Here is an 18,778-nt window from a genome sequence, read left to right on the forward strand (position 1 = left end):
GTAGGGTTATGCAAGACACAGTGCCAACCTGCATGTTGAGCGAGACCTTGCACGATTGTACGAACTATATTTTCTCTACTTAATTAATACAACTCTCTATTTAAAAAAAAGCTATTGCAGGCAATTCTCTCAGCGACGCGCGGCGTATCATATATTTTATCCATACGAACTATTTCAAATTCTCTCCCTGCAAAAAAGAAAAACTAATTCAAATTCCTGGGCTCCATTTTGCGCTCCGGCCTGCCCCCCAAAATTGCTGGACACGGCCCTACCCATCCATAAGCGCAGCACCTGGGTCGCGGAATCCGACAGTCCTCCCGGTTTCGAATCAGAGATTCCCCACCTCTCTCGCAAGCTGTCTCTCCGGGAGGAGGAGGACGGAGGCGCGGCCCAGGACGGCACGGCTACCGGAGCTGGCTGATCGGCGGCTCTATTAGGGCAGGATGCAGCAGAATCCTGCTGAGGCCATGGAGGCCTCCGCGCCGTCGGAGGCCGAGGCGCCCAAAGATGCGGGGCCGTGGCTAGGGTTCTGGGAGGTGTCGCGGCGGCGGTTGACCCCCGACGACCCCTTCTTCGCCGCCGGCGACATGGAGCGCGAGCTACTCGCCAAACACGTACGTCCCCCATGCCCCTCCCGTCAAGCCGATTTTACCCAATGATTTTATTGATTGTTCATGAGCGTCTAGCGGAAGATCTTCTGGATTCGACAGATCCCCAAATCAAACCAATTTTAGCTGAATATTGGTGCCTTGCCCTTGAAGGAATAAACCATGGCATTTTCATTCCTTTGAAATCTTGCTTAGTGGTGTACCTAGAGCATCAAATTGTTTGATGCTGCCTCTGAATTCAGTGGTCTGCACTACGCAGGATCGTGAGTTTTGCAGGTTAATCTTGCAGAAACTGGGGGCCCTGACCGTGGACTCACAAGGAACTTAGAGTAGCTTATATCAACTGAATTGTGGATTTCATTCTGTTCCTATGTTTCCTTCAATTAGTATTGTTTCATTCCTATGTTGTACATCGCTCTAATACTTAAGTGGTTTGGCATGTGTATGCCCATGTGTAGGTTGCCCTGGATCTCTCGGATGATGACCGGTACCAACTTGAGAAGATGGATGTGGCGAGCGTGAGGTACTGAGGCAGTTGATGGTCTTTGCATATCATTTTGTTGTTCACCAGTGATTGGTACTAGATTGTGCTTCTTCTTGTTTGCCACAGTATGTTAAGTATCGAGTATCGACATGGTTTCGTATTCATTTGAACTCGATCTGAATGCTACCTGAACACAAGGCATATGACGGAACAGGGACCTATGATTAGTGGATCATAGTGAAAGCAGTAGATTTTGTTTCCATTCCTATACGTGTAGTATCCACAATACTGATCTGACAGGTATGTGTGATCACATACGCATTGATAGATGTAGAGTGGCCACAGAGCAACATAGTTAAACAAACACTCAGTATTACCTTGTCTTGATTATGACTATGACACATAAATTGAAATGGAGTGTACATATGTATTTGCATCATCAGACACATAAATACATTGCGCGCAATAGGTATAATTGTTTGAGAATGACAGTCGGATGTTTAAAAACTGAACTCTTCTATACTAATCTGTGATGTGGACTTTATACAACGATGCGTGAGTATTTTGTCCTGGCACCTGCTAATACATGCTGTACTGCGGCGAAATTTTCCCTCTGCATGTTATGAACTACAGCATATTGTTTGGTCCTGTCCCATTGTTCCGTTGACTCAGTCATTTGTCTAAAAACTCCTGCAGCATGGTGTGTTGTCCAATTGCTGGTTGCGGTGCTCATCTAGATTGCTTGGAGGACTTTGAAGACCACTACAGCACACGGCATACTGCTTCATGCTCTGTATGTTCAAGAGTGTACCCAACATCAAGGTTGCTGAGTATTCATATTTCTGAGGCGCATGATTCCTTCTTCCAAGCAAAAGTCGCTCGTGGTTTTCCGATGGTAATGTAATCCATCATAACAATGCATTTCTCAATATATTTATTACTTAAATTGCACAATAGCCGATTTGTACACAATCTCAATATTCCCAGTAGTGTCCTTTTTATGATTATCTGAAGATATTTTATACAGTAGTTATCAACTGCAGCAACAGTCAGCATTCACATAGTTACTATCCTATTCAGCTAATGGAGCTTTTATAGATTATTTGATTTATTTCATATAAACAAATAATTAGGGTTTGACACATGCAAATTTACCGAACTAACTTGGAGAACCATATGTATGCTGAGGTGTGCATTTTTCTTCTTCTGAAACAGTACGAATGTTTGGTGGAGGGTTGTGGGGAGAAGTTGAAGACGTACAAAAGTCGGCAGCAGCATCTTGTTGATAAGCATCAATTTCCCAACTCATTTGAATTCTTCAAAAGAGCACAACCTTCCCAGCGGCATCGTCAGAAGTATCATCATCGAAGGCAAACTGCTTATAAGGGAGAAGAGACAAGGGATACTGTCATGGACGTTGATGGGAAGAATCCAAGGCAATCGAAACCGAGATATCGGCCGAAGCAACGTGATCATAAGGAGCCGAAAGAAAATGAACATGGTCACAAGGAGTCGAAAGACAATGAACATCATGAGAAGGAGGCCAAGGAGAGCGACATGGAGGTCGAACAGAAGATTGATGAACTGTCCTCGGCTGTATCAAGGCTGAGTACTGCAGATTCGGTGCCTTCGAGCATAACCTTTGGCCATCGCCGTGCTCGTGGTCTTACTTTTGTCCCAAGATCTATTAGGCAGAACAAGCAGGTCTCTCAGCCAGAAGCAAATTGACAATTCTTCAATGGATTATCAATCTCTAATATGGATTTCCCTTGTACTTGGACGTTTGAAGTTTGCACTATATTTGTATCATGATCAATATGATCGATGTTTTTTGTTGGGTTGCCTGTTTGGTCTTCTGCCTGCTATAAGCTTTGTTTATGGATGTGATTGTTTTTTATGGTGTTAGAACATCTCTAATCTATCCCAAAAATCCGGCAATCCTTCAGTTGTGCCGACGTGATAGAGGCCATGGTCGACGAGCGCGAAGTGCTGGAGCACGAGCTCCATGATGCGGCGCCAATGGAGTGATGGAAAATCGAGCCGGAGCTTGCCGGAGGTGCTCGTGGAGAAGATGTTGTGCGTGGCGTCAACGTTGGTCGCGTGCGGGAGGCTGGCCAGGACACCAGGTCGCATGCATGAGACTGTTTGAATGAAAGCCGTGCTGGAAGATCTGCCTACCAAAGCGACCTGTCGCCGTTCCCCTGGAGACCTGCGCCGATGTGGGAGGTGGGCCTTCTCGCGCTCGCTACAAATTAGCTCCGATCGCTACGTCCTGTAGCGTAGGTAGGATTTGTGGGTGTTTCCCTTTTTCTTTTATTCCATTGCATAAAAAATCCAAAAATGTACACGATCTCAGTAAAGTCCATGAATTCAAAAAAATCAGCACAAATTTGAAAAATGTTCATAGATTTTAAACAATGTTCACAAGTCTAATTTTTCACAAATTTGAAAACTGGATTTTAGATTTGGAAAATGTTTATTAGTTTAGAAAATGTTTGTGAAATCAGAAACGTTTATGTGCATGAAAAACTATTCACAAATTTTAAAACAATAACAGATCAAAAAATGTTCTTTAATTTAAAAAAATCACATATTTGAATAGAATTTTCGAATTCAAAAAAATGTTCATGGATTTACAAAATATTCACAAATTCCAAAAAGTATTCTTGAATTTGAACATTGTTCACGAAATTAAAGAATGTTTATTGATTCAAAAAAATATTCACGAATAAGAAATGTTCACTAATTTGAACAACGTTCATGAATTTGAAATTTTTTGTGACTTCCATAAATGCCCATGGATCAAAATAATTCATGAAGTTAAAAATGCTTGTGTATTCAAAAAATAAGACAATGAGTTCAAAAAATGTTCACAAATTCCAAAAATGTTTGTCAATTTGAAAAAAAGATGAGGAATTCAAAAAAATTATGGATTAAAAAATGTTTGTGAATTAAAAAAAATAAGACAATGAATTGACAAAATTTTCACAAATTCCAAAAAGGTTTGTCAATTTGAAAGCCAATCAGGAATTCAAAAGAAATTATGGATTAAAAATGTTCATGGATTCGAAAGTATTTATGAATTTGAAAAGGATGTTCAGAAATACTCCCTCTCTAAAGAAATATAAGAGCGTTTAGATCACTAAAGTACAAAACAGTTTTTCACAAATTTTATAAAATGTTCGAAAATAAAAAATGTTCAAGAATAAAAAAGGAAAATAAAAAATTTCAAAAAAGAAACTGAAGAAAAACCAAAGAAAAAACACAGAAACAAAACCGAAAAAGTCGATGAAAGAAAAAACAGAATGGAAAGTTCCGAAATGACCGTGAAACCTTGAAGCAAAGGGAGAGAGCGCTTCCTAATGGGCCGCCCATTTTCCTACGATAGTGGGCGATCGAAGGGTATTGTGATACATATCATCCTGCTAATGTCCAACCATCATTCCCATGGCTTAGAAGTCTTGGCCTACATGAATTGCTAACGGCCAAATGATATTTTCTTTGGTTGTAGTCCATGGGACCAATTGGGAGTCGGAGCAATAGCGTGCTACATGAAAAAAGAAAGGACCTTCTATATGACGCGCACCACGTCAAGCAGACGAGTGTAGCACATGAGCTACTGTCTTGGCCTGTAACCCATGGGACGAACTGCGAGGCGGAGGAATAGCGTGCTAGGGGTAAAAGAAGAGAGGGGGCCCCTCATATGATGTGCACTGCATCCAACAAATGTGCGCCGCACATCAGCTCTCCCGACTGGGCCGGCCCAGCAGCACACAAACCGTCCCCTATCTCTAAATTTGCAGATTACAACTCCTGATTCAATCAGTTCAAAGTCTGAAGTATGACTCTTGTTTGTGACATTTAATTCCAGAATGAACATTCAAAGGAACATTAGTATGGGATGCTGCTTTCTATTAGTAACTGTGGCTAACAACCGAAGAAGAAAAATTATGAAAAAGTCGTGCGGGTATAAGGGATCGAACACCATGATAGAATTACACATTTTTCACAATTCAGACGTCATATTCTATTGAAAAAGTAAATATATTTTTGAAATGCGAACATTTTCAAATGTTTGATTTTTTTTAATAAAAACTCAAAAAAAATTGAAAACACAAAAAATTCCATATTGTAAACAATTTTTCAGAAACAGGAAAGTTTTCAAAATTTTGAAATTTTTTTTGAAACTGTAACTTTATTGAAAACATGAAAGAGTGGACAATTTTTAGGATCTATGAGATATTTTTGAAACGGAAACATTTTCTGAAACCGCGAATAAAATTTGACAACACGAATATTTTCTCAAATTTAGGAATATTTTATGAAAAATACAAGCATTTTTTGAAAAATGGAAGAATTTTTGAAACATGGATATTTCTTTCATCTGGAAAAAACTTGATTCGTGATTTTTTTTGAATTTCTGAACATTAATTAAAAATGTGAACAAAATTTGAATTTTCGAATTTTTTCTGCAAATGTGGAATATTTTTGAGAAAAGAACAAATGTTGAAAAACATGAACAAAATGTTTAAACTACCAAGAATTTTGCATTTATGAAAATAAACAGGAAAACAAGAGGATAAATGAATTAAAAAAGGAAACATAAAAAATTACAAGAAACAAAAAAAGTATACCTGAAAGAAATCATATAGAAGAAACCCTTTTTCCGAACGTTCTAGAGGCTTCTTTATTCGTCTACTTTTTTCTATGTTTTTTGTTGGCTTCACGGGCTGTTTTGCATTTCTTTCTTTTCAGTTTCTTTATTTGCTTTGCTTTTCTTTCTTTCTGGGTTTGATCGGTTTTATTCTTTTTCTTTGTTCTTTCATGACTTTTAAATACATGGTCACCACTTTTTATACACATTTTTAATATTTTACAAATGCTTAATTAAAATTTTCTACATGCAAGATTAACATTTTCAGAATACATGATTAATATTTTTCCTATACACTTTTTAAACATTTTTAAATACTTGATTAAAAAAATTAATATACAAGACTGACAATTTTTTATGGCACGGTCAATATTTTTTCCATACACATTTAACATTTTTCATATGCTTGTTTCACTTTTTTTCTCTCAAATGCAATATTAAATTTTTTTGAATACATTGTCAAAAAAATATATATACAGTGAAATATTTTCAAATACTTTATTAAGATGTTTCAAATACAAGCTTAGCAATTTTTTAATACAATACACGATGAACTTGTTTTGAATACATGTTCAACAGTTTTTACATACATATTTACAAAAAAATCAAATGCTTGATTAAAAAAATTCAAGTACATTTAAAACATTTTTTGATATATGGTCAACATTTTCCTATCAATATTTAACCTTTTTCAAATGCTTGACTAACATTTTTCAAATACTTTTTAAATATTTCTTTCAAAGCTTGATTGACATCTTTTAAAGACATGATCAACTTCTTCACACACATTGGTTTTTGAATACATTTTTTGTATACATAAAAACTTTTTTCTCTGTACGTATTTAATAATTTTCAAATGCTTGGCTAATAATTTCTCAAGCGTTTATGTAAAGTAATTTTTGTTTTACATTTATTTAAAATATTTGAAAGTATAAATGAAAGAAAAACAGAATATATAAAATAACCACAGAAACGAGATCGTGGCCCCCCGCACGTCCGGGCCAGCTAGCCCATCTGGCGCTCCCTTGACACATGAGCCTGCTAGGTCTCGATGTAAGCAAGACATAGTGCTGCCCATCGCACACACAACCGCCGCTGCTTCCCCTAAAAAAGTTAGGGTTCCTTTGTCTCCCGTAGGCACCGTTGCCGGTCCACTTCGTCTCTAGGGCCATGGGGGCGCGGTGGATCCTTACCCTTGCCAGCGGGAGGGCTCTATTTTTAGATGTTTCTTTTGGTTTTGTTAGGATTTTTGTCGTGCTCACGAAGAGGAGACGATAGCGGCCCCAAAAAGATGGAACAAGGTTTTCCCTAGGTAGCCCCCGTTTCGGTGGTGTGCCCAGCATCATCAGAGGACGTGTGGAGGTGTGTCTCCGGCGGATCTCGCATGATTCGGTCAGTGGTTGTGTTCGATGGTTCTACTCAGATTCAGTCTACGTTCTTGTGTCTTCATATTGGATCCTTCTAATTTACCCGTCTCTTCATTAGTGGTGGCTGTTGTTCTGGTGCGTTAGTTCTGTGGGCCTTAGCACGACGATCCCCCAAGTGTCTATTACAACAAGTTTTTCCGGCTTCGGCAAGGAAAGGGCGATGATGATGGCGGCTCGCTTCAATGCTTGTAGTCATCGCTAGGTGATCTACGGATCTGGATGTAATTTTTATTATTTCTGATGTTCTTTGTACTACCATGATTGAAAATGAATAGATCAGAAGTTTTCCCACAAAAAAAATAAAGTTGTCCATCAATTAGGAAATTCCAAGAAGGAAACAACGCCAGAGTTGTACATCGCCTATACCGGGCCAGCCCACAAGCAGCCCGCCCCGCTTTGTGCCTCGGCTCCTGCTGGATGCTAGTTTTGCATAGGCTTTTTGTTCGGTTTCTTTTCTTCTCGGTTTTCACCGGCTTTCTACCTTTTGTCTTCTTTTATTATTTACTTTTTAACACATGTCTACATTTTTATATGTATTGTACACTTTCCGTATACAGCAGGAATATTTCTTTACACATTTAACTTTTTTCAGATACATGATTAGCATTTTAAATAATATGTGTTCTGATGCCTACTTTTTTCATTTCTATTGTACATTTTTGTATATATATATAGAATATTTTATGTAAGTTTAAAATTTAATAAATATGTGATTTAACTTTTTAAAATACTTGTTTTGAACTTTTTCTGAATACATGTTAAATATAGTTTTTCTTCAAATACATGTTGAAACATTTTTTATCATACAAAACATTTTTTTAATGATGCAAGCAATTTTTTACATTGGATAAACTTTTTTTAAATGTCACGAACATTTTATTTGAAATGATTGACCATTTTTCTGAATGTAACATACTTTTTCTTGAATGGTACGAAATATTGACTATGAAGTACATGATCATTTTTTTCACATTGCATAGCATTTTCTTAAAAATATTATTTACATTTTTAAGCATGTGAACATTTTTGGACTATTCACACATTTCTTTGAATGGTAGAATTTTTTTCTAAAAGTTGAGAAAACATTGGGTTTATATTTTTAAATGTGCGATGAACACTTTAAAAAATCAACTTAATTATTATTTTCATAATATATGTATTTTTTAATATAAACAAAGGTAAAAGCGACATCAGCATGATAAGACCACGTGGTTACTGAGCTGGCCACTACTTGTTCCCTCAAGGAGAAAACACTCGGCATCGCACTAAGCAATGCATAGCCACGCCCGAAAAATATAGTATCTTTGTTTTTTTTGGCTTGCTTGAGAGCATGCGTAGATCGATCACAGAATCGCCGACAGAGTAGAGTATCATGTCCATCGAGTTTTATACGAAGTTGTATACTCCCACTATCACATATTAGTTGTTGTCGAAATCGATATATCTAGATGTATTTCAATTCTAGATACATCCGTTTGAGCGACAACTAATATGGAACGGAGAAAGTATTTGTTTTCAAAGGCGTCAATGGGATGGAAGAAGTCTAAAAGTCTGTTCTTGTGAAAGTTGAATGGTGCCACGAATGCACTCTTTCAAATCTTTCCAACAAAGTTGGGCGCCTCCACAGTGGCAGAACTAGTAACTTAGTGCTGGGGGTGCCACAATTTACTTATACTAGATGATGCCCCGCACGTTGTTGCGGGGATATTTTGCAATATTTCAATGAGGTTTTTGGTTATATGAAAGATCAATATTTGAAATAATAGTTTTTGAAATATATAATAATTAAATGTAAATGTCATAATAGAATGGAATTTTACATGCATACATGGTTGCATATTGAAGTGGATTTTTAATATGCATAGTTGCATGTTGAGGTGGGCCTTTTCCTATGCATGTTTTATAATGAGGTGGTATACTTGTATGTTGAGAGAAATATATTAATAGGGGCTAGCTATTTAGATATAGAAGATTATGTATAAGCAACATAATTTTAATACATCGTTCAAAATTTATGAAAACTATACTAATCATAGCGTATTCTAGTCTGAACGTCGTTATAATCCTCACAAAATAGTCATAAAATAGCATTAAGTTCTCAGAAAATTAGTGCTAAGTGGGGTACCATGGCACCCCTATTGGATCCGCCCTGGCCTCCCTTCACACTTCTATGATTCTATCAGCGACATGGATATTTCTATGGACCGGAAGTTATAAAGGATGTCCTTAATGATTTGAATGGAGTAGATGATCTAGATTCTTTGAATAAATTATATCGTGATGATTGCTAAGGTATCAAATTCTACTCTCTTATGTAAATTCCACCCACAAGTCTGTGTAATGTGGCGTTGACGTTGTTTCAAAAGTATTGGCAAAAAAATTGAAGAAAACCCTACTACCTCCTATCCATATAAATTGTCACTGATTTAGTGCAACTTTATACTAAATCAGCCATAAATTAATAGATAAGAGGACTACTAGATATCATATGATAAGAGCAGCCAATGTTTGTAGCCGAAAGATTGATCAGTGATAACAAAATCAACACAAATAAAGTTCTTCATTTTCTGAAGAAGAAAGCACAATAGATTTTGTGCATTAAAACTTGATATGGCAAAGGCTTATAACCATATGTTGTGGCCATACTTAAAGCCATTTATGATTTGTTTGGGTTTTCTATCCAAGGTGGGTATCTATGGTTATGGTGGTGAGTTGTATAATGTAGTGACGGTGCAGTCATGCTAGCCATGGCGCTCTGCCCCACCATCTTGAAGTTGGCAAACCGCCTTATTTGCGACTTCCTATGGCATGGGAATAAGGATGCGAGGTCGGGTAGCTGCCCTGTCAGCTAGCCAAGGGTGTGTCGTCCGCGGCAACTTGGGGGGCTCGGCATCCGAGATTTGCAGCGTGCTGGCATCGCTCTGCGCACGCGTTGGCTATGGCTTTAGGCCACGGATCCGACGAGGCCCTGGAGCCATCTTCACCTGCCCGCTACCTCCCATGTGCGACAGATCTTCCGTGCCTCGACCTCCTGGACACTTGGAGATGGCATCAAGTGCCGCTTCTGGATCAACCCTTGGCTTGATGGTTCCACCATCGCTGAGATTGCTCCCGCCCTCGTAGCTCTTGTCCCTAAACGCTGTCGCAACCGCAGGCTAGTCTCGGAGGCCATCCCCGGCAGGGCCTGGATCGATGAAATTCAGGGGGCCCTAGGGGTCGAGTCCACTATCCAGTACGTGGACGTGTGGCGGCGCCTTCATGACATCTCGCTACAAAATACACCGGACACCATCCGTTGGAGGTGGACCGAGAGTGGCACCTACTCCGCCTAGTCCTGCTACCTCATGCTATTCTATGGATCCACGACTTCCCCTACTTGGAGACTCACCTGGAAGCCTTGGGCACCAGAGGGAATAAAGATCTTCCTCTGGCTTGCCGGTCTGGAACGACGCTGGACCTTCGCGAGGCTTGCCCACCACGGCCTACCACAACCGCTGCCTGTAGCCTTTGTGACCAGGAGGAGGAGACCATGCACCATCTGCTTGTTGGATGCGTTGTGTCCCGCATGGTGTGGTATGACATCCTATCCTGGTGTCGTTTTACTACACTTCCTCCCGACGGCACCGTGGGCTTCTACGATTGGTGGGCAACGACCCTCCATGACTCCCCAGCAGGCCAGCGCAAAGGCCCAGCTTCTCTCATTGCGTTGAGTGCTTGGGCCATATGGGGACACCACAACGGTTGCATCTTCGACGGCGTGGCACCTTCCACCACCCTCCTGATACACAACATTAAGGAGGAAGCTCGCACATGGGCCAACGCCGGTGCTAGAGGGCTTAGTTCGATCATTCGTGTAACCTGACTCGGTTCAGGGCCGGCCCTGGGGAGGGGCAGGGGGGCGGCCGCCCCGGGCCCCCAAAGTTCAAGGGCCCCTCCCCAGGTATGTAACGTAGCCTTTTTTAGCCTATATATCCAGCGAGGCAGATATTGGGCTGGCCGTCTGTGGACGAGACTTGCCTGCTCCCTGCGTGTGCTCCCATCCGTGCTCCCGCGTACGCGGCTTGATTTGATTGGAACAAATAAGACCCGGCCTCATCCCCTTAAATCAGGGGGGGATGATTAGATTAGAAAGGCAAAAAAGAAAAAAGGACAGTCGTAGGATGAAGTGGGAGCACGGATGGGAGCATGAGGAGGGATCAGGCAAGCCAGATCCGCCGTCTGGGCCTCACGCAGCAGGCCAGCGAGGCACAGCGGCAGCAATCGTTTCTTTCCCTTTTTTTCACGTAAAAATAGGAGTGATTGATCCCTTTCTATTTCATCTCGCATTGACGCAGCGATTTCTAGCAGACGCCGAGGCTTCGATTGTTCGCGACTGCGTGCTCGACGCTTTTTTCTCCTTTTCTCCTAATCCTAATTTAGATCATCAGTCCCTCGCCGCCGATTTCAATTCGCCGGGGGCCCGTCGTAATCTGGCTCTGGTTTCCATCCATCGCTGATTCGGCCATCCGAGGTATAACATGTATTCTTATTATGGTTCTGTAGATGCATAGCCGGCTCAGTTGCCCTGTTCAACAATTAATGAATTTTTTCAGCGTTGTGTCATCATATCATCTGGAAGAAAATATGCATCTGCTAGCGACAAAGGAAAAGAAAGAAAATACAAGGTATAACACAATATTTAAGATCTATATATAGAGATGAGGGGTTTTCTGCTAGTTTGATAATTGCCAAAGTTATTACAAATGAAATGAGTGTAGGTCCATTGTTTCTGGTAGGACGTCGTGTTACAAGAAGAAACAATTTGACGAAAGTGATTGTCGAGAAGAAATTCTAGAATTTGAGAAGGCTGTCCAAGTTAAATATTTTTTTTGGTTGATAGCGATCACTTCTTTGAAGGGTAGATTGAAAGAATCTATGGTGTTTAAAGATATATTTGGAATTTTTTTAGCTCGGAAACTATGAAGTCATTGATGATAATGAACTTGAAGAGTGGTGCACAAAATTTGCAGAAACTTTCTCTCTTCATAGTTCATGTGATGTTGAGGTATATGATCTTATTTCTGAATTGAAAATTGCGGATTCACTTTGCCAGATGATTGTAATATATGCTATGGAGATTTCAAGAATGTCAAGAGAAGTTGGTTGTTATCCTGATATCTCCATTGCTTATCACATCTTTATTTACTATACCTGTGACTATCGTATAGGCCGGAAGAAGTTTTTTGAAGTTAAAATTATTGAGGAACTATCTGAGGTCACCAATGAGGCAATGACCCAAGAGAGGTTATATGGTTTGGCAACATAATGGAATCGAGAAGAAAATATTGGATGATATTGGCAACGACCCCATCATAAGTGATTTTGCATCAAAGAATGTTATAATTATTATTAAAGGTAATATTTATAAAGTACTTGATATGCATACTAGTATTGGATGCACTTAAGTGCTTGATAATACATGTACCTATATTCAATGTTATTGTTAAGATGTCTATATTAAGGGCCCCGACTTTTACTCTCGCCCCGGGCCTCCAAAATCTCAGGACCGGCCCTGACTCGGTTGTATGAGGGCTGAGCACCCCCTTCCTCTGCTCATAGCGACCTCGTAAGCGCCTACCAGTGTATGCTTCATGAGGTCTGCCACGGTATTTTCTTCCCTTCTATCAATGAAATGATAATCTCCGCCTATATTCATGAAAAAAAGTCGGTGCTACTTGTAATTTGTGATGTCAAGCGCCATCACAAAAAATGAGTTAGCTCTAGTAATACGCCTTTGCTTTACTGTTTTTTATCTACATATACGTACAAGTATATACGCTTGAGATCACTAAGTTCTCGCTCTAGCGTCGCCACGGGTGTAATGTCGTCAGTTTCATATTCAGTGTTGTTCGATTGAGCTAGAGTCTTCGGCCACGTTGTTTCTCTACAGTGTGATCTCTCATGCTCAACTTTGACCCGCCCACACCACCTTCACATATATTTGGTGCCCTTTGTTTTATGCCCCCTCCCATTCTCTTTTTCTGTCCACCAACACTCTACCCGCTACCCCGCGGCCAAAGACACTCCGAGTCCACTGCCCTACCGTGTCGTCTGGCTGATTCGCCGAGCTATGTTGCCTCCTTTAAAGATCGACGACTATTAACCCCCTCTAAAAAATCCGGAACCCTACAATCCCTGCCCGACGGCCCAAATCGCCCAATGAACAGCCACCGGCCAAAAATAGGCGGAATTTCTAAAAAAAATAAATTGAAAAAGAGGATATTCCTCGGCCTCTTCATCAGAGTGCACCCCTAAAATAAGAGGGGTACACCTAATTTTAGACATGCCAATGGTCAAAGATAAATTCTGCCACGGAGTACGCGGCAGATGTTACTATTGCTCGTGCGCCCCTCAAACATGGAATGTGATCGTTGGTGCCTGCGTTACCTTAGTGGTTGTTGACTCTGGCGCGCGCGTCCGCCGGTGGGTGGACATGCACATGCACATTCGGCGCGGCGGTGGACGCGGCGGCATACTGTCTGGTTCGTTCGTTCGGCCGCCCACGAACACATGCCATGCCGTGTTAGCAGCTGGTTAGCGCGTTGAAAGACGGACGCGTCTCCCATTACATAATGCCAAAGCACGTGAAGCTACCGCAAGAGGCCGCGGGATGTCCGCTCTCCAGCGAAGAGGCTGGCGGACTTTGGCCAAAGCGTCAACGGACGGAGGTAGGCGACGATGCCCTACCTGCATATCATATGGATCAGTTCGTTATAGTACTATATATAAATATAATCAACACCACCAACCGGTATTATTAGTGGGCGAGACAGCACAAAAGTGTATATATAGACCGATCATACAATTTGCGGTGCCGGAAAAGGTTACTAGATACTTATATATGCCACCGGCGGGACTAAGTCATTATTGGGGTTGGCACGGTCGGGTATAAAGATGTAGCGTATGCATGCAATGCATGCATGATACAGCGTGCTAGCTGTTCTCTTCTTGTACAAGCAAACGTACGTACGTACGTGTCCGTATATCTAGCATGCTGGCTGTGCAGCACCGATGCATTGCGGTATGCAGTAACAGAAAGAGTATCGTGCCTGGAAATGCTACGGTGGCACATGCACCGGAATGAACTGTAAAAATCTAAAAAATGACAGAAAAATAATTCGATGTGGCTAGATCTCAGTCGACTTAAGGCTTAACCAAGTCTCGATCAAGTGACACAACATATGAAAAAAGAATTTTTTTACACGGACCTTCATGTAAGATCTCATGGATATATCGACTGAGACTTCGTTAAGTCTCAATCGACTGAGATTTCGTAATTCTGCTTGGGATTAACATAGCTGAGTGTTTTCTACAATGTGTAAAATTTCATGGCAAAATGACATATATGCTCTGTCTTAGGCTTAAAAAACAAAATCAGACTTCCAAAAAGCTTCGAAAAAACCTTTTTCCAACATTGGTTTTGTCTTTTCTGTCCATAACACCATGGACATCGTTTCTTCAGAAAGATTGACACACGGGTAAATCACGCGATCATGCATATAAAGGAATCAGAATTATTTTTTGGCTAGTTTTCCTACTTTACTGCTTACTTTGGTGCGGCCTAAACTTTCACAATGGCGTTGCTTAGTACTATATTCTTTTTTACTCAGTACAATCACAAATGATCACATACACACATACACTTACTTCTATAAATGTACACATGCAAACTCTACCTTTGAGCATCTCTCACCAAACGAACATTACCGAAAGTCAAAATGAATTCAACCACAAGAAACCTAATCATCTAAACTAAGCTAAATGCATGCTCAGTACTATATTATAATATACTTTAAACCTCTAAGATTGATTTGCTAGACAAGTACTTCCTCCGTCTTATATTAGTTGTTGCTCAAATTGATGTATTTACCATTAAAATACATCTAGATATATTAACTTTGGCGAAAATTAATATGACAGGGAGGGAGTAGTACTATATACTGCTTGTGAATAAAAGAAGATTGTCATATATAGCACTACTGCTTGTGAATAAAAAATTACATGCTTCTTTCTTTAGGAAAAATGTACAAACAATCGCCCACACGCTGCCGCAGGGCTGCTTTTTAATTACAAATTCACAAAGAAGAACAAGAATCAAGTACTGTATCGAAGAAAAAGATATCAAACAATGGATGAATGCCCGGCCCTCTAGATCAGACATCAGAGCAGGGATCAGTAGCGGCTGCACTCGGCGGGGAACCCCTGCGGGAACCTGTACCCATCCTCGCAGTAGTTGTAGCTCATGTAACTGCGCTCCGCCCACTTCACGGTGCCCCACTCGGCGCCGTTGAGCTGCCTGTTCATCCACCCGTCGCTGCCGGCATGGCACGCGCCGCCGCTGACGCAGGCGTTGGCGTAGTAGTTCCGGTACAAGACGTTGAAGGGCGCGTTGGACCAGTCGATGGGGACCTTGCCCTTCTCGGTCGCCCAGAAGCTGCCGTCCCAGAGCGTGGCGTGCAGCCTCATGGGTTTGGAGCTAGTGTAGGGGATGCCGGCGAAGCGCTTGAAGGACCGGATGAAGAGGTTGTCAACCTTGAAGAGGATGTTCTCCGGGTTCCAGATGATGGTGTAGGTGTGGAAGTCGGCGGCGGGGTCGAACCAGAGGTTGAACTGGTGCTCCTTCTTGCCGTCGCCGTTGACCCACACGTTGGTGTTGAGCACCACTGGATGGCCAGGGCCGCTGGAGTTGCCCATGAACTCCATGTCGATCTCGTCATGACCGTCGCCATCACCGGAAGAAAGCTGCAATCAATTATATATCCATACACAAAGCAGCAACGTTGAGTCAGCTAGCTATATATAAGATTAGTTTTGGTCCTTGTCGAAATTAAGCCAGCTCATGAACTTACGTAGAAGCAGGAGACGGTGCCGGCGGAGTTTCCCGGGATGAGCTTCATCTGGATACTGAACTCACCGTAGAGGTATTGCTCATCGGAGTTGAAGCCGGCGCCGGAGCGCTGGTCGAGGCTGAGCGTCACCACCTGCTGCCCTGAAGCGTCGTATCCCGTCCGGACATTGCCGTCCGTGTTGAACTTCTCGTCGAGCCAGGGCTTGGCCGAGGCGGCCTGCGAGAGCGCCAGGACGACGGCGAGCACGGCCAGGAAACGGCGTGCCATGGTGGCTGCCCTGGACTAGAGCTTCTTGGAAATGCTTGCAAAGTAGAAGGCGGTTGGTGTGTGTGGGGTGCGAAGAAGCACAGGAGATGGCGCGGCTTTATACTGCTGGTGCAGGGGCAGACCACACACGTCTTGTGCATGGGGCGCATTTTTTATCGGGTAGGCGCGAAGGTCGTTACAATCATTCGGGCACCACATGGATACAATCTGCCATAATCGCTCTGGTGTTCATACAACAGCAGTTTGCACATAGATTGGAACCGGGTAGATATGCTTAGATCAAAGCATTATATTGTCGTTAGATGCCAATCATACTCAAAATCATGTCGCTCAAGTGTGGTTGGTGCAATGATGAACTGTTTGTTGGGGACGTTTTAACGTTTTTTTTTTGAAAGTACGTTTTAACGTTTCAATACTATAAAATCCTACAGAAATCAGTATGATCGTAAGAAATAAAATAAAATCATGGTTGCAATGGAGAGTGTACATTCTGTAGCAGAGGACTAGGCAGAGGCTAAGTTTATCTTGAAAGCTGTAAAGGGGAAGTAGAAGAGTATAACATGTTACATGGCCGGTCTGGACATTTCAAGGGTCGACCTAGGACGAAACTAGAATCCGGGAAAACATAATGTAAACATAAAAATTAATAATCAATATCTGTATATACGGTGTAATAGCAGAAGTTTCAAAAGTACAAAAGTGCAAGATCAACTCAATACAGAAGACGAAATTGCTCCACACACCTTTTGCCCGATCTATGCACGACCTGAAAATCCAACGGCCGATACCCTGCTCATTCATGCGCATGTCCGGCTGGATGTATATGTCGTCTGTGAATCGTCTGATTTCTGTCGTCCGCATTGCTGCTGAAAATCGATGATGTGTCCTATTTAACTAAGGAGCACTTTGGACTATTGTGGGACCCAGAAATTAGGTGCTGGAATCAGTCCATCACTGGTTAAATCCATCAGCAAAGCAAAGATTAAGTGGTGGAATCCACTAGAGTGACATGTAGGCAGTAGGCACCGCCACTGATGATTGCTCGCTAATCTTGGCCATTGATTGCCATATATATATATATATATATAGTTGCATGTTCGTCGGTTAACCACTTCGCGTCGCTCAATGATGTATTTTGCGGGTTAGAAATGGAGTAAAGTTTGTGTTAGAAGGGAGAGGGAGATTTGATAAAATAATTTGTTATATTGCTTGAGCCTCGTTGACATATATATATATATATATATATATATATATATATATATATATATATATATATATATATATAGGAGTACAAAGACTAATTTGAAGTACAAAACAAGGCAAAACCAAATCCTAGTATATCTTATACTTCCTAATAATCAATATATTCAACATCATCCTCCCGCAGTCACAACGGTAGCGACGCAGACGGTGAGACTGGAGAAGAATCCGAAGGCAAGCCGACGGACACCCCTCCAGAGTCGTAACGGTCGATGCATCACGGACTTGTGGCTGGAGCGAAAACCGACGAGGTTGCTCAAGCAGGCGGTAGCCCTTTGTACCGTTTGTCGAAGTAGCCGAGAGCGTATGTGGTATAGCCGTGGTCGAGGTTGCCGTGCGAAGAACGCCCTGGTCGATGTCAAGTCGGGGTAGCCGGTGTTGAGAAAGTCGCCGTGGAGCCGCGGGCGCAAAGAGGCGCCGAGTTAGTCATGGGCGCAGTGATGTCGAAGTAGTGGTGCGCCGGGAAGAAGATGTTGACGACGCTTCACAGCGGGTTTGCCAAGCCCGGGAACACATTGTAGACGAAGGCACGCACTGGTGTTGAGAGAGATTTGGTGAAATAGTTCATTATATTGCTTGAGCCCCGTGGGCATATATATAAGAGTACAAAGACCAACTTAAAGGACAAGACAAGGCAGCACCAAATTATAGTATATCCTATACTTCATAATAATCAATATACTCAACAGTTTGCATGCCACTTGTGCAATGAATATTGACCTATCGTTAGATGCTAATCATACTCAAAATCATGTCGCTCAAGTGCTTTGGTGCAATTGAGTAAAGTTTGCATTTGTTTTTGGAAAAGGAGGTTAAAACCTCCTGTCTCTTGCATCAATCGATGTATGTAGCCATCTATTCAAGAAAGGTCTGATAAAAACATACATCAAGCCATCCGAAACCACCACTCACATTTACAAACTCAATAATGTTGAGTGCTCTTTTCATATCTAAAATCGGTGTCATCGCCGACCATCCATATAACGTATTGGAAGCTATAATTGGTGCAACAAACCTAAAGCGTACATCACATGCGTACATTTTAGAAGCCGCCATCATCATCGAACCGCTGACCCATCTTCAGAAAAAAGATCCACATTATTCTTGCCAGTACGGACATCCGTCGATGCCACCACGACGTCCAACGGCACCACCTCCCCGCGCGCAAACTGCTGAGCACGTTGCGATCA

At 41.7% G+C, this 18,778-nt stretch overlaps 2 protein-coding genes across 2 annotated transcripts; one reads left to right on the plus strand and one right to left on the minus strand.

Annotated features, from left to right (window-relative positions):
* Positions 1–285: 285 nt before the first annotated feature.
* Positions 286–2,936, plus strand: LOC125537803 (nucleic acid binding / zinc ion binding protein). The gene is made up of 4 exons (XM_048701114.2): positions 286–614; positions 1,067–1,131; positions 1,789–1,987; positions 2,308–2,936. Exons 1-4 carry the CDS (start codon positions 444–446, stop codon positions 2,818–2,820), a joined length of 948 nt encoding a protein of 315 aa, XP_048557071.1. The 5' UTR covers positions 286–443; the 3' UTR covers positions 2,821–2,936.
* A 12,220-nt stretch (positions 2,937–15,156) lies between these two features.
* Positions 15,157–16,410, minus strand: LOC125541654 (xyloglucan endotransglycosylase/hydrolase protein 8-like). The gene is made up of 2 exons (XM_048705006.2): positions 16,062–16,410; positions 15,157–15,954 (listed from the first exon to the last, which is right to left on the minus strand). Exons 1-2 carry the CDS (start codon positions 16,326–16,328, stop codon positions 15,385–15,387), a joined length of 837 nt encoding a protein of 278 aa, XP_048560963.1. The 5' UTR covers positions 16,329–16,410; the 3' UTR covers positions 15,157–15,384.
* Between the last annotated feature and the right edge of the window lie 2,368 nt (positions 16,411–18,778).

Source organism: Triticum urartu, chromosome 3A (genome assembly GCF_056163025.1).
Source record: "Triticum urartu cultivar PI428250 chromosome 3A, HENAU_Tu73, whole genome shotgun sequence".
NCBI classification, from domain to species: Eukaryota; Viridiplantae; Streptophyta; class Magnoliopsida; order Poales; family Poaceae; genus Triticum; species Triticum urartu.